This window comes from Mytilus galloprovincialis, chromosome 8 (genome assembly GCF_965363235.1).
Source record: "Mytilus galloprovincialis chromosome 8, xbMytGall1.hap1.1, whole genome shotgun sequence".
Lineage (NCBI taxonomy): Eukaryota > Metazoa > Mollusca > Bivalvia > Mytilida > Mytilidae > Mytilus > Mytilus galloprovincialis.
Genome location: NC_134845.1, coordinates 15,652,998 through 15,668,785, shown reverse-complemented (window position 1 = coordinate 15,668,785; position 15,788 = coordinate 15,652,998). Strand labels below are relative to the sequence as shown.

The 15,788-nt window shown below is 31.8% G+C and overlaps 1 protein-coding gene across 1 annotated transcript in view; it reads left to right on the top strand.

Moving 5' to 3' along the window:
* The first annotated feature begins 956 nt into the window (after positions 1-956).
* The window catches only part of LOC143085163 (uncharacterized), a 52,937-nt gene continuing 38,105 nt past the window's right edge, over positions 957-15,788 (top strand). Inside the window, exons 1-2 of the mRNA XM_076261367.1 lie at positions 957-1,438; positions 11,942-12,057. Of these exons, the coding sequence (XP_076117482.1) occupies positions 982-1,438; positions 11,942-12,057 (573 nt within the window). The 5' untranslated portion in view covers positions 957-981. The remainder of the gene's footprint in view (positions 1,439-11,941; positions 12,058-15,788) is intronic.

Below are 15,788 nucleotides of genomic sequence, written 5' to 3'. Positions count from 1 at the left end.
CAATTAACTTTTGTTTTTCAATTGTATGGTTAAAAAAAATGGTGAACGAGTATATACCAATGGCTTTGCTACAACTTATGCACACCGAGACTTATAAAATCTGCTACAACTTATGCACACTGAGACGTATAAAATCTGCTACAACTTATGCACACTGAGACTTATAAAATCTGCTACAACTCATGCACATTGAGACGTATAAAATCTGCTATAACTTGTGCTCACTGAGACTGAGACTTATAAAATCTGCTACAACTTGTGCTCACTGAGACTGAGACTTATAAAATCTGCTATAACTTGTGCACACTGAGAGTTATTAATCCAGATGAATTACATTCCACTTGAAGGATCTGTAAACAATTATTTAGATGACTTATTCGTGATAGACAAAATATCATGTGTTTTCACAAACAAAGGCATTCTATTTTAAGTACCTATATACAATGATATAAGCATCTGTATAGTTTTTGTTTTTCTTCCGTATGTAAATTAAGCAAACCCCATGTGGAAAATTGTATGAAAGAATTTGTCTTTAATTTATACAGAAAATATAGATTAATATTTCAAAGTAGGTCTTCATTTGCATATCTTTTGAAAAATAAATAAGAAAATATAAAAGTGCTCATAAAATGTATAATATGTACACCATCTCTTATTATACTATTTCTTTATATTACATTCAAAAATATGATATAATATTCATATTAATAAACAACAAAGCTGTCTTCAAAATACCAAAAAAAAAAATCTTCTTTCAAAAGTTTTTGAATTCATTGACAGTTCAAGGCAGAGAGATGATCATAAAATCCGCCAAATGACATAGCACAATCATTAAAAGTAAAACAAATGTTCTTAAAATCAATGATAAGTTAAAATCCATAAACCACACAGAATTAAAATCATACATGTTAATATTTCCTATATCAAAATTTTATGTTTTCTTTTTGCTAATTTCAGTATTCCGTCTGTTGAAGCTGCAAAATGGAGGAAAGTGTTTCAGACTCTGAGGTTGATTTTCATAAATCCGAGTATGAACAACATAAAGTAGGCAGTAAACGTTGGAATTATGCTGTAAGACGGCAATCGATTGGTTGGTCGCCCTATCAAGGGGCGGGACCATCTATTCATGATTCAATCAGTCAACCAGAATGTGTCGTTGAATTACTGAGATCTCCTTCTGTTCAAATATATTCAACATTGAAACGTAAACTTCTGAAGGCTAGATCAAACCCGGAATGGATTTTACAATTTTTACATCATGATGGTTTGGAATTACTTTTTGAAAGTTTGGATGAAATCTGTTGTCAGAAAACATCCAGTTTTCTTGATTCAATTTTACAAGTTGGATGTGTAGAGTGCATTAAAATAATTATGGATACCTCTATAGGATTAGATTATGTAGTTGAAAATAGTGATTTCATTCCAAAATTCGCTTCAGGTAAGCTTTTTATAGATATTTCTTCAACTTCTACCTACAATTTTCTGCTATCAAAAATAGTTTATACGTTTTAGTTTATAACATGAAACAGGTGACAATTTTTACCTGTTCGACTAGATAGCTCTTTAATACTTTACAATAAAAGGGGTTGTTATACTAACTATCATAGATATATATTTACATTTGTCAACCTTTCCAACAAGTTATATTCCAAAAACAATAAAATAATAAGTTTGAATGACAAATTAACGATTTGATTTGTCCTAATGATTTATTTAAATGGTATATGTATATTTTTTAATATTACAACCCTTTTCTGTCTTCAGCCGTATTTAGATTCAATTAAACATTGTATAAGATTGTAATGCAACCTTCTCCTTTTGATATAAGTAGACGGAAAACGTCTACAAAATCCGAAACGTCTCAGCATCCTCGATCGATTTTCAATATTTTCTTTGCATTCCATCAGTTATCAAAATGTCATTCACAAATAGCAGCAACACCTTTTTACGGAATGATATTGCAATTTCTATTCCGAAATGAGACTTTCTCATCATACGTAAAGTTGAAGATGAATTATAAAGATATCAGTATATTCGATACCAACGTATTTTGTCTGGTCATTCTTCTGAATAGGTATAGGCAGTGCACAAGAAATTGAAACACCAAGAAAACTCACGCAACATTTGTTAAGATAGTTAGATATCTTGTGTCTGTATTAAGTTAACATAGTGTCAGCGCATCAATTGTCAAGTTTAAAACACAAATCTTATAATTCAAATTTACACGCAATGAACAGAATTGATGCCTTACAGGCGATGAACAATTTTATTTAGTCGAAATACATGGGGAAGTTAGAAAAGTTTAATGTCGGAAACTTCAATAGATGTTATGTTATTTCTTAATTAATTACATGTAGTTTTTGGGGATCCTCTTACTGAAAGATTGCATCTGTTTTAACAAAATACTTTGAATAGGAAGCAGAAACAGCAACTAGAATTTAGCCTGGGCAGTCTGAGAAATCATTAGCTACCCCCATTTAGCCTGGGCAGTCTGAGAAATCAATAGCTACCCTCATCTCATATAATTGTATACGATAACAGAAATCATGTGATCTGGAAAAGTATCATTCTTCTACAAAACTTGGTCTCGCTCTTCTTTTTCGTACGAGCCCGTATTTAATTGATATTTTATGTCATCTTCATACGACTAAAGGTAAAACTATAAAATAACCAATGATAAAATTTCTACCAGTCAGATTTTTGGATAAATATATTTTTATTTTTGTGGGATTGCCCGTAGTAGGCGTTTGTAAAATCATAACAAGGTCAAGTTAGATTTTAAATCACAAAATAACACTTTCAAATGTTCAAATCTGGGTTAAACCCCTACTGCAAATTCGAGTTAAAACGAATGATCAAGCATTTTCATTGTTATAAAGAATAAATATGAATGGTCAAGCCCTCTGACCACTGTTGACCATCTGGCTTGAGGCCAGTACACTATTATTGACAACTTGTTTTGATACATTGTGCTTCATGGACAGTTGAATGTTTTAGGAATGTGTATTGTATAATGGCTTTACACTTTAAGCTTAGGCAGTTCCATTTTTTGTGAAGAAATATTATTTCAATATGACAGGTTGTTGACAAATATTTGAGATTTTTTTAACGAACAGTGAATTCACAGAAAGCATCTCTGCAATTGATAACTTAAAATATTTGAATTGAATAAAGAGAAAAAAAAAATCAATATTTTTTAGCTACTTTCATCTTTTGACAAAAACCTCTGTCTAAATTAAGATACTGACGTGTCCGTCTTTTAAATTTACAACCTCAAAATCCCAGCAATTAACATATACATGTTACTGGTAGAATGAAACTTTTATCAAATCAATCACTTAAAATTTTTGTCGTCCTCTAATCTATATAGCAATACAAACTGGCATATATACAGAGATTTCAGTTCGAAACGTTCTCTGGTACGATTAAGATACGATACGTTTGACAAAAACCAATACAAATTCAAGTTTGATATCTTAACGGCTTTACACTTCATTGTGACAATATCATATTGGAAATTAGTCTTGTGGTAAATTTGTGACGAATTATCATAAAATATCTCGTTATGATTTTGAATTGGAATCCGATAATAAATTTGATATTATAGTTATTAATATCTTATAATTCTCTGCTACTTCCATAGGTTCCCTGGTTTTTTTTCTAAGACATTGACCGTTATGCCTAAGGATGTAAAATGGAATTATGACATTAATCTTTGACATCAAAAAAGACTGTTTTTCACACTTTACTACTGAGTTCTACAAACTAAAGGATACAAACAGTTGAGTTGTTATTTTATTTTACCATTGAAATGACAAACTGTTAAATAACGTCCTAAATATATCGACAAAATATTATAGATAATCCGACTTACTGGCGAAAAAAGATAGCATACGTTTTAAGGACACTGAGAGATCAGACAATGACAAACGAAGCGCTGTTGGACGTGTTATAAGGCCGTTTATGTGGTCACGAAAAAAGAAATCTCATTGCTACATATAAAAATCCTGATATTAAGTAGTTTCTATTTTTGTCTGATCCTGTCAAAATAAGTACAAATCACCAATATTAGATCTGCATTCCGCCATTTGCCACTTGCTAAATCCATAAGATATATGTGTATTTTGGTCTTGATCATCTGATGTAGGTAAAATTAGTCCCATGAAGTTTATTTTACTGATTAAGGACGATTAAGAGATGGACATACTATTTAGACATAAATGTCTTTTTGTTATGGGTGAGAAGGAAACGACACAAGACAGAATCTTCTGTGGAAATCTTAGCAAGTAATACGAGATTCTTTACGGTGTTGTTTCTTAAGTGTAAACAACTGATACGACGAAATTAATTTACTCAAACGACTTTTAAAATATTCAATCATTTTAATTGCAAATGCCTTTACTTTGAGACAGATTATCCTATAATTTACATAAGAATTTCCATTCATTTGAAGTAGCCATTAAGTCATTTATTTGCACAATTAGGTAGTCAACTTAAGCATGGGCATGGTTAGTTTGAATTGAAGCAAGTTTACAAAGGTCAAAGTCAAGGTCAATAATGCAAGGTCAAACCTTCAATAAATGTTAACAGATAGGGAGAAAAAAAAATGCAAATAGAGAACCATAAAAGTAAACGGTTAAGAACACTTGTAAGTTAAAATGTATCTTGAGAATCTATAGCCAATTTCACATTATTCTTTCAATTATTATTGCAAAAGAAAACCAAGGTATTTGGACTAATATTTAATTTTCAACCGTAGTCATACAGTAACTATAACAAGTACATACATTGTCTGAAATATTATCTTCTAAACAGAAATAAACTTGTGTTTAATAATCCACCAATATGTACTTGTTATTTGACGAATGTAAGGGGATCTTTTCCATTGATAACATAATAATCATACTCTGTTTAGAAAGTCCCATCTTATTTTTCCTGTACAAAATATGTCTTGAGGATTGCATTTCAGTTTGTCTCGTTTTGTTCAAATTAGACAACGTGGGGTGATTGATGAGCCTATGGGTTTTGGTATGATATCAAAATTGATATCTCTAATATTTTAAAAGAACATTGTTTAAATGCGTCATAAAACGACTTGTACACTCTAACTTTCAGCTATTTCATGTCGCTAATTTTAAACTTGCCATATCGGGTACTAGGTTAAAGTCGTGCATTGAGTTTAAATATCGCAGAAGACAGAAAACCAATGCTTCACAACAGAAACTGACAAGGACAAGGAAACATTGAAACGACCCAAACAGAAAGCAAAAATAAAACATGAACAGCTTTTAGCATGTAATTTTGATCCTTCTTCTTTCCTCAATCTAGATTTTTGATATCGGTAACGTTATAGGTACCGTAACGTTTTATGAGTAGAAACGTCTTACTACGAGTTCAGCACATGTTTAAGCCAATACCCCCTAATATCAAGTAACCACACGGATTGACTAGAGTTAATAAATATGGTAATCCAAGTAACTATCTCAACCGACAGTTAAAAGCACGCTAATGAAGGGAGTCCGTTTCACTATGTGGGATGTATTGATACACAGCCACGTTTAGTCTGAATGACAACGTTAAAGTCGATGCCTTGTCGTAGGGATAGTACTGAACGCTCATGCTTGCAACAAATATTTTGAGGGGTCTGTAGGTGGCCTCGTTAGAAAGCAAAATTTCTTTTCGTTTCCAGTGGTGTGTTTATAATTGAAGATTAAGATAATGACTTTCAAGGGTCTTTTAACTTCTAATTTTTTGTTAAAAAATCAGAATAAAACACATGCTTTTATAAGGAGAGTACAGCCTTAATGTGATTTCTTTCAAGCTAACTGTTTTTGTCTGTCGACTTAAAAGTTCACACGTTAATCAATACTAAATTCTATTAGCAGTATTTCCAGACAACATATTTGTAGAGAAACATAGGCAACAGACTTAATTAACTAACCCTAACATATAAATCTATCTATCACATGCCGGCAGACGACATTATTCACAGGTGTTGTTTTCGTTGTCATTTTCTGGACATATATGTCATTAAGGACAGCGGTCACTATTGAAGACAAACGGCATAAGTGGCAAAAAATCAAACATAATTATTTTCTACATTTGTTGAACAGAACATAACTGTCATTGAGTCTTGTCAAAACAGATCAAAGATACATCTTTTGTGTATTTTTTAAAACCGTAAACATATTCTTGCTCAGTTACTACGACAAAACCGGAAACCTGACGCTTGTTTAATGTGCAGCCCAGGAATGATACACATCATTATAATGTCCTTTTACAGTATTAACTTTTGCCAGCAAGGTGAAAAATCCAATGAATAAATTCAAATTTCTATTCTTATTTTATAGGTTTGAAATCTGATACATGTAATTAAGTTTGGACATTATGTCCATTCTACCACCCAGGGTTTTGGTCAGTTGGCTGTTCTAACACTATTCAGAGTCCCACACTCAAATACCGATTAATACCAGTTTTATTCAAATGTCTAAGTTACACTTTAATTGAGTCTTGGTTTAAATTTAAACATTATGTTTCAATAAAAGTTAAATTCGGCCATTAAAGTGTTAAGGAATGTTTGAAAGGGTGTTGGGATTCTAAAGGCTGCTAATAAGGCATACACACACCTTTAAATAGCAACAAAAGACACATCCAGGAAGTAATTGGAATGACTGTTAAGGTATTCTTCGGTGGCACAATATTAATTCAAAGTAAATGCCTGTTTGTAAACAAACCTTCAGATTTAGGTAGCTGAACAGAAAGAAAACAATCGTTTACGAGACCATAATTGTTATTAAAAGTGTTAATGCCAGAAGAACTGTTCCCTCTGTATACCTTGAAACATTGCCAATGTTCCTTATTTATCGATATAGGAAAATTTGGTATCAGTGCCAATGAGACAACTCTACAAATGAAAATAAAATCACAATTTATAAAAGTAAACCATTATAGGTCGAGGTACGGCCTTCAACACGGAGCCTTGGCTCAAACCGAACAGCAAGCATGAACCTTTTCAAATCCAAAAATATATGAAACATAATAACACATTCATAAAGAAGTTCTTAAATCTGTACTGGATAATAAAATAATATCTCTATTACATGGTATTACAAGTAAGCTTAGTTTTTATTCCCTTGTTGAACTCCGGTGAACGTTTCTTTAAGTCTAAGCTGTTATGCCTGATCTTCTTAAACATTTATGAAAATGACCAGTTATTTATGAAATATCAGACGTTTATTTATCATGGCTGTGTATTCTGTCGTATTATATTTTCCCAACGCAGCTCATTCAAGCGGAAATGACAGCGTTCTTTTCTGCACTGCAGAGTATAAAATGCTCCATTTGCAGGAGCACCAGTTCAATAGAGATAATACGCATGTGAAAATATCCGCAAAAACAGAAACTTGGAAATAGCCATTATAGCTAAAAAGAAAGCACAGTCATGATTTACCAATAAACTTTCCACTTTTTGTTTGTAAATATTTGTCAATAAATCACTATACATAACCTTAAACGGGCCTCGTATACATTTTCGAACTAATGATCTATCAGTTGGACAACTTAAAACAATAGTAAAACATCTATCATTAATCTTTGTTTGCAGATTTATTCATGACTTTTCAATTGAAAAATTGATATGACTTTTAGTAAATTTTATAACAAAGGTTATTTAGGACCACAAAATAAGATTTGTTTCTCTATAGATATGTACTTTGTATAAAATAGAGGTCAAATTTCATAGTTTTGTTCACGCCCTTCCATTGAAACTTTTGTATCGTATTTGTAAACGATCGATTTTCACTTTAATATGGATTTCATTTTATACTTTCTTTATTAGATACCAGAAAAGTTAACGGATAGTATAATTTTAAATTTGCTTTGTTTTCACGCGTGCCAGCTTTTGTATATGGAATTAAATGTTTTTATTTGAAACGAAAGAATACAAGTGTGATTTTTCAAAAACGATTAGTCCAAAATTAGTCTTTAAAGAAAGTAGAAGTTAATTGAATTTAGAACCGTTTTATCATTGTTGATGTCCTTTTTCGTCGTGTTAAGTGCAGGATTTTGTTACTCAGGATAATATTACACGCACACTTGCTGCATTCTACATCAAAGTATAATTAAGTATAATTCAGACATGATTAAAACTTGTGCAACAGATATACTGAACAAACATTCGCCATTGATGAAGAATTAAGTTGTTAGGTTTAGAGTTTATTTGTTCATCGGATGTTTGACTTTATACGATTGACAATATAAATATCTCCAGCCAAACAACCAACTAGTGAAAGAAGCACCTTGTCCAACTCCCAGAGTATCTCAAAATCTAGGTGTGTGCAGAATTGACTGATCTTTGTTGAACACAATGCCATAGGTGTTTGAGATAAGAAATTTTAGGTATACCATGACAATATATACAAACTATGATGACTCATTTACCTGTCGGCCTGGATGATAGGTGAAACACTTTGATATTGCTGCCCAGGTGTTATGTTCAGCAGTTACATTTCATGTCATTTTAAATACTTTCTAATTTATTGACACGTAATTAATTGAAAATTCAAATAGGTCGATTTATGACCGAACGTTGTACATTGTTTTAATTTACACCACTGTTATTTAGCAGTTTTACGTATGATTTATGACAATCCCGTTTTTACATCATGGTCTTTAGATGTACCCGCGATTAAATGGATGAGCTACCATCCAAAAAATCTCGTCCTTATTTTAAGTGTTATCGGGTCATCATTTACCTACTATCCTTAAGATTCGGACAAATATCAATTTACGTAAACATTAAATTGAGTTGGGTTGTCAGTCTTTTAACAGATAAAAGCCGAATGACAAGCAATTTTACTTATGTTGATGAATGTACTATTCGGATTTTATAGTTTTAAATGTTACTGGCAGTTTTAATGAGCTTTTTTAAAATACATTTTGAAAAAGAGGGAAAGGGGAGTTTATAACTTATAAAAGTGAATGCAAAATGCGTTTTTGTAAAAAAAAAAAAAAAAAAAACTGTATAGAAAACTGTTAAAACGTTCCAAATATTTACATTTATAGTGAAAATGGCGGGAAAAAGACATACAATAGATGTAAATTGCAGTCACCTACACTTCTTTAAAACAACAGTCACGTGAACGTAAACTAAAATTATGGTCGGAGAATTAACAGTTTCTAAATAGTCTTATTTATATGTATAAACCATTCTCTGCATATGATTTTAATTAAAACACCATTAAATTTGTGCACGCGACACAAACCTATTAACAGATAAACCTATAGGTAGCGACCACTTACTACTAGGTACACGTGTATTAAGGTGAAAAGCATACAATGACATTTGAACTTTTAACATTCTGCCAACTTTATTAATTAAATAATGGAATTGGAATTATTGAAAATGAAGTCCAGAGAACGAGTTTATCTAATGCTTAAAAATCGTGCTGGACAAAGTTTGTTTTCTGCTTACAAGCAGTTAGCAAACATTTAGACAGAAAAAAGCCAAACAAATGGACAGTTAAGTGTAATTGTTAAGTAAATAAATGTTTGTCGGTGGACTATAGAATTGTCTTACATACGTAAATGTATGGCTTAACACCTGTACTCTCAAGTTCTAATTAATATTAGGGAAAAAACTTTAAATATCGGAACATATTTCAGCATGACAAACGATTTCTTGACTGAAAAGAACTTGATCAAACAACGATCTGATTCCAAACCATATATCAGATATATAAGCTTTATGCTTGTATCTATGGAAATAAAAAGTTTCTCGGAAAAATCAAATGCATGCAATCGTAAAAATAAATAAATAATTTAAGGGAAAGCAAATACTGGAATAAAATGACAAAAATTCAGCTTTAAAAAGGCAAACATAATAGGCTGAAATTAGATATCAATAAAAGCTTTGAAAATAGTTTTAATGCTTAGTTAGCGTTGTCAATAAGACCTCCATAGGAATGTGGAATTATAGGTCCTTTACAAATTACGAAATTTATGATTTTTTAAGAACCAAAAAGGCCTTAAACTGACATTGTTTATATTGAAATGCAATTTTATGTAACTCGCTGCACTCGTAAATATAGACCAAATGTGGTATAGCGTATTGTTATAATTAGAATTTAACACCAGTGTATACATTTAAGATTGACAATAATGGGGATAAAATACATTTAAAGTTTAACATACTCCAAACGGGACTAGGAACGGACATCTAATACATAGTTTGGTATAAGTTCGTGTTGCATAGAAGTGTAAACATGGTGTTAGCCTTGTACTAACATGGTTTTTTGATGCTGTGTTTATTATGTCGGTTTTAAAGTATAAAAATAGAAAAAGGTGAAAATGTAAGCATACAAGAAACTATGAAGTCTTTACAATTTATGTATTCTTGGGACTGTCTTATCATGAAACACTTGATCGTGCAGTGGCGGATCCAGCCATTTTAAAAAGGGGGGTTCCCAACCCAGAGTAAAGGGGGGGGGGGTTCCAACTATATGCTCCCATTCAAATGCATTGATCGGCCAAAACAAAGGGGGGTTCCAACCCCCGGAACCCCCCTGGATCCGCCACTGTCGTGGGATAACATACGGTTAATACGGTTAACAGAATTTTCTTGTCTATTTTGCACTACATATTAGTTTTTTACAAAATGATTTAGAAAAACCGACAGTTATGACATCATTCAATATAAATGCAGACTATATAGTAGTTGTTACTAAGTCTGACCATTTAGTATCTGTTATTAAGTCTGACCATTTAGTATCTGTTATTAAGTCTGACCATTTAGTATCTGTTATTAAGTCTGACCATTTAGTATCTGTTATTAAGTCTGACCATTTAGTATCTGTTATTAAGTCTGACCATTTAGTATCTGTTATTCAGTTATAATTCCATATAACATATGTAACAAAGTGGGATCTTCTGAAAACAACCAATAAATCAACTATTTACAAAATTTAAATTTCCTGTTTTGGTCAATGTATTGCTATTGAAATGTCCTTGAGGGGAGAAGGACATAGAAAGACCAGTCAGGAAATATTCAACCAATCGTTAACTTTTGATTTTACAATGGCGAAAAGAAAAGATCTTAGCACTGATAGGTGACATTTAGAAACATGTAAACAGCTAAACATAATACTAAAACAGACATTAGGTTAGCTCATTTAACTTGTATAATAGAGTTAAGCAGAGAAAATTAATCTTTCATCTAATATTTAGCTTGACCAAATTTTGAACTCTTCATTTCATAGACATGCAACTTGAAGCATGTCGGGTAATAAGTACAAAATGTCATAGCGTTTTATATTTTCAATAGAAATTTCATAAATCTTTTGCATTAATAGCTATACCACACGTTTTTGCCCAAAGACACGAAAACGAAAGTGTACAAAATTATAAAATTGAGAATGGAAATGGGGAATGTGCCAAAGAGACAACAACCCGACCATAGAAAAAAAAACAACAGCAGAAGGTCACCAACAGGTCTTCAATGTAGCGAGAAATTCCCGCACCGGAGGCGTCCTTCAACTGGCCCCTAAACAAATATATACTAGTTCAGTGATAATGAACGCCATACTAATTTCCAAATTGTACACAAGAAACTAAAATGAAAATAATACAAGACTAACAAAGGCCAGAGGCTCCTCACTTGGGACAGGCGCAAAAATGCGGCGGGGTTAAACATGTTTGTGAGATCTCAACCCTCCCCCTATACCTCTAGCCAATGTAGAAAAGTAAACGCATAACAATATGTATACAATGTAATGACACTATGTTTTGGTATATATGCAATGTTACATTAGAACGGAGAGTAAAATAAAATGAATAAATGTAAAACACGTTGCAAGTGAGAAGTTTTTGGGATAATAAATAAATAATTATATGCAATAATCTACCCTGCTATAGCAAGTTAACTTATTTTGCTTTTATTTTTCAGCACTCAACACTGACAATGAGGCAACAAAGAAACAAGTGTTCGAACTTCTTTCAGCTTTATGCGTTTACTCGAAAGACGGAACACACTATGCGCTGGAAACTCTGGCTCATCTTCAGGTAAGGCTAGTTTAATGTAGGACAGCGATGGCGAGTTTCTTATACCAACATAGCAGTTTACCTACCCGAGAGGTTCTGTAAGTGGTCTTTGAGCAAAAATTCTGGCATGCAGCCATCGACTTCTGTTGAAGAGATTGGTTGAGACATATTGTTCAAATCGTGTCTAACTTAAACAAGCTAAAACATATACATGTACTCTGTCCTCGTGTGGTGTAATCTTGACTCAGATATTTCAGGTACCATGTTCTCGCTTGGTTAACGTGCCCATGTTAACAACCTTTGTAAATGGCTGTGTGTAAAAAAATGGTATATCAACACATTAAGATTAAAAACAGTGTGGACTGTTTATTACATACTCGAACAACCGATATAAGATGTTACCCTGATATAAAAATTCCAATTTATACAATAATCACTCTGATACAGCATTTATTGAATCACTATACATAAGTTATACATTGTCATTGTGGATAACTGACCAGTGATATTCTATTGTGGCCTTTATCACTTAATTACAAGGGCCACCATTGAAATCACCTATTATAAGTAGTAATTGAAGATTCGTATTGTAAGATTCAGTGTTTGCTAGGGTATAATTACAGTCGTTTAAACCTGTTACCAATTACCGCTATGTTTCTCAATTTATGTCACTATCCTCGTGGATAGATAAAGTTTAAATTGTAATTTCGTGGTTATAATGAGATGAAGCCTTAGAACGGTGTAATTCAAATTCACATAACTCTAGTTAGATGACTTGCTAACTATAGATTAAAGTGAAAGCACCTGTTCAGTCTACTCTTTCTATCTTTTTCGAACGCATATGTTCAAAAGTCGGTCAGAATGCAAATGTCAGAATGATTGAAGTTGCTAATCATGTATTACTCTAATAAAAACAAACAAACATACGTAAACAAATATTGTTGTCTGTACGTCCAGTGGCAATTATTTCATGTATGATACAAGATATTTTGCACGTGGAAGAAAGATATGAAAGACAGAAAATTTGGACTGCCATTTGAAACAATTTAACAAGATTTAATTCAAAATAGAAATTAATAATATAAATGCTATATGACATTGCTTGCGTATGATCATCCATTTTGGAAATCTGTGAACCGTTATTATCTCTGCCCTAGATACCTATTTTAAAAAGAAATTCAACCCTACTTCCTTTTAAATTTTGTTATCTATTAACAAAACTTCAACAAAAAGAAAATTAGCTTTATGTCATACGTTTTAAGAAAGCGTATTTTATCGAATGACAGGGTTGAAAAATCTTCCCCTGTCAATGTACTTACAAGAAGTGTATAAAACCCGGTATTCCTTGGTTTTCTAGTGATAGGCATCGGAACTGTCTGTTATGTCACTCATAGACTTACACAAACAATTGTAACACCTTAATATAGCTTAACCAAGGATAATACTTATTATATCACGCCTTTTATTACTAATCTTCTCACCTTGTATTTATTGCTTAAGGTGAAGATTGTACATATCCATGAATTATGTGACAAGGCTAGCGGATTATCTCTCAATGAATGCAATGTTTCCATTTTTTCCCTTATATTGAGGTCGTTGCTAGCTTGGAGCAGTACCAAATGAAAGTTAGCTATGCAAGTTGTTTCAATGGACATTATTTATCTCTATGTAAAGAAAAAAGGACAACCCACAGTGCTGTCGAAATACATATATAGACAGACGCAATATTTATTTTAACAACAAAATTTAAGAAGATTTATTAACATTTTCTACTTAGTAACATAGCAATACTGTAATAGATTGTGATAATTAACAGGCGATAAAAAAGAACTTTTCATTAACCAGAAAGATGTAATCGTCTTTCCATAGCCAGACACAAAAATCCTTCACCCAGCAGCAAACCAAACATCTTAACATCACGGATGCGACATAAGTATCATAAAAAGTATGAAATAAGAGACTACACTTGTTGGAACAGACTCTTCTGTGTAGTCTGAGTACCCGGATTAACGTGATTACTATAAATCTGTCATCTTTTTATAGTGCAAGGGTTTTCTCAGTTCTTAGTTTAAATCTAAAGTTTTATATATTTTAATTTATTTCATTCACTGCAATTTTCGACTAATGGCGTCAGTTGTTTTCTGTTGCATTTATACTTAACTTTATTGTCAATATGAACTGTACTTCAAAATATATTTTTGCATTGGCGTTCACTGTAATCTTACGGTCTTAACCATGCCTTATAACGGTAATTCCACGACAGTGTACTTGGCGGCCTCAATATGCATTATTATATATATGTATATATATATATATATATATATTTCAATAAATATACATCCAGTCGCTCATATAAAAATAAAATTATTTTTAATTTGATTCTAGAGTCAAAAATGAAGCAGGACTTGCTACTACACAGTAAACTACAGTTTAAGTTTCAGTTGCAATAATTGTAAAGGATTCTATTTATAGTTACAAATTTACGCAATGCTTCAGTTCTAAAAGTTGACCTTTTATTTTTATATGATCTAGAATTAATTAAATCTTTTCGTCACATCGAGTCTCAAAATAGGCGTTAAGATGTTAATCTGTAACTGTAAAGGTGAATTATTTGATATTTTCACTATAAATATTACCCCGTTACCTAGCTATGACCGAGGTTAACATTACAATTCTTCCACAGCATCGTCATATGTTGCGCTGTTTCCACGTTAACTGTTTAAATAAACTATTTTATTTACATCTCGTGAATTATTTAACATGACAAGATAAAGCTAAGATCAATAGTAATTAAGTTTTATTAGTTAAATATTCGAATATAACAGTGCCTTTCACAGTCTACTCCAAGAAAAAGAGCAGATCTTTGAATATATATCATATAACATGTTAGTTTTGATACATAAAGCGATATCCCATTGACGAGCGTATTTGGATTCATTTAAGTATAGTTGAGGGTTTCGTTATGGTCTCTTTTAGTTTTCCCATGGAATTCCAAATCTTTGGAATGCTTGTTCGTTCAGGGTATTTGTATTTCCTTGACAGTTATCTTATAAGAGGTCTGATTAAACACTTTAACTATATATACTTCATTCTTAAAAGTTTCAACCTCAGTTTTTAATTATCGGACAAACGATAAAACAGTAAGTTTTCTTTAAAATAAAACCTGTTGTTCGCCACGTATACACATACAAGATTGCACTGCTGTGTCCTGTATTGTGATAGATGAAGGAAGGAGTTCGGCAATGAACGTCGGTGTTTTCTCGTTTCTAGTACAAATTATCATCCTCTATCATATAAATTACTAGATATATAAAATGATTCATTCAGTAGATGAATTACTAATATCGTACTATACTTCATACTCCATTTATGTTAGTTACAGTTGTCACAATTAAAAAGTATTACAAATAAAGAATTATAAATCATATGTAATTGATGTCACTTATTGTTTATTGTTGTTCTTTATAGATCCTAGTATATAATTAGTAGCCTACTTTGTTATATTGTAATCTAATTTTAGTAATGTGTAAATTATAAATTCATGTTCTGCCTCTTTTTGGACTAATTATGCGTGAAAGGAATATGCAGCTAATGTAACATTTTATGGTAGTTTTATTACAAAAGAAATGTTTGATAGATTACTTTATGATTAACCACAAGTTTTATTAAAATTCAATCGATTCTTCTGATAGATCAATCATAACCACTTAGACTATGTATACTGGTATATATGTGTAAAACCTGCTTTACTT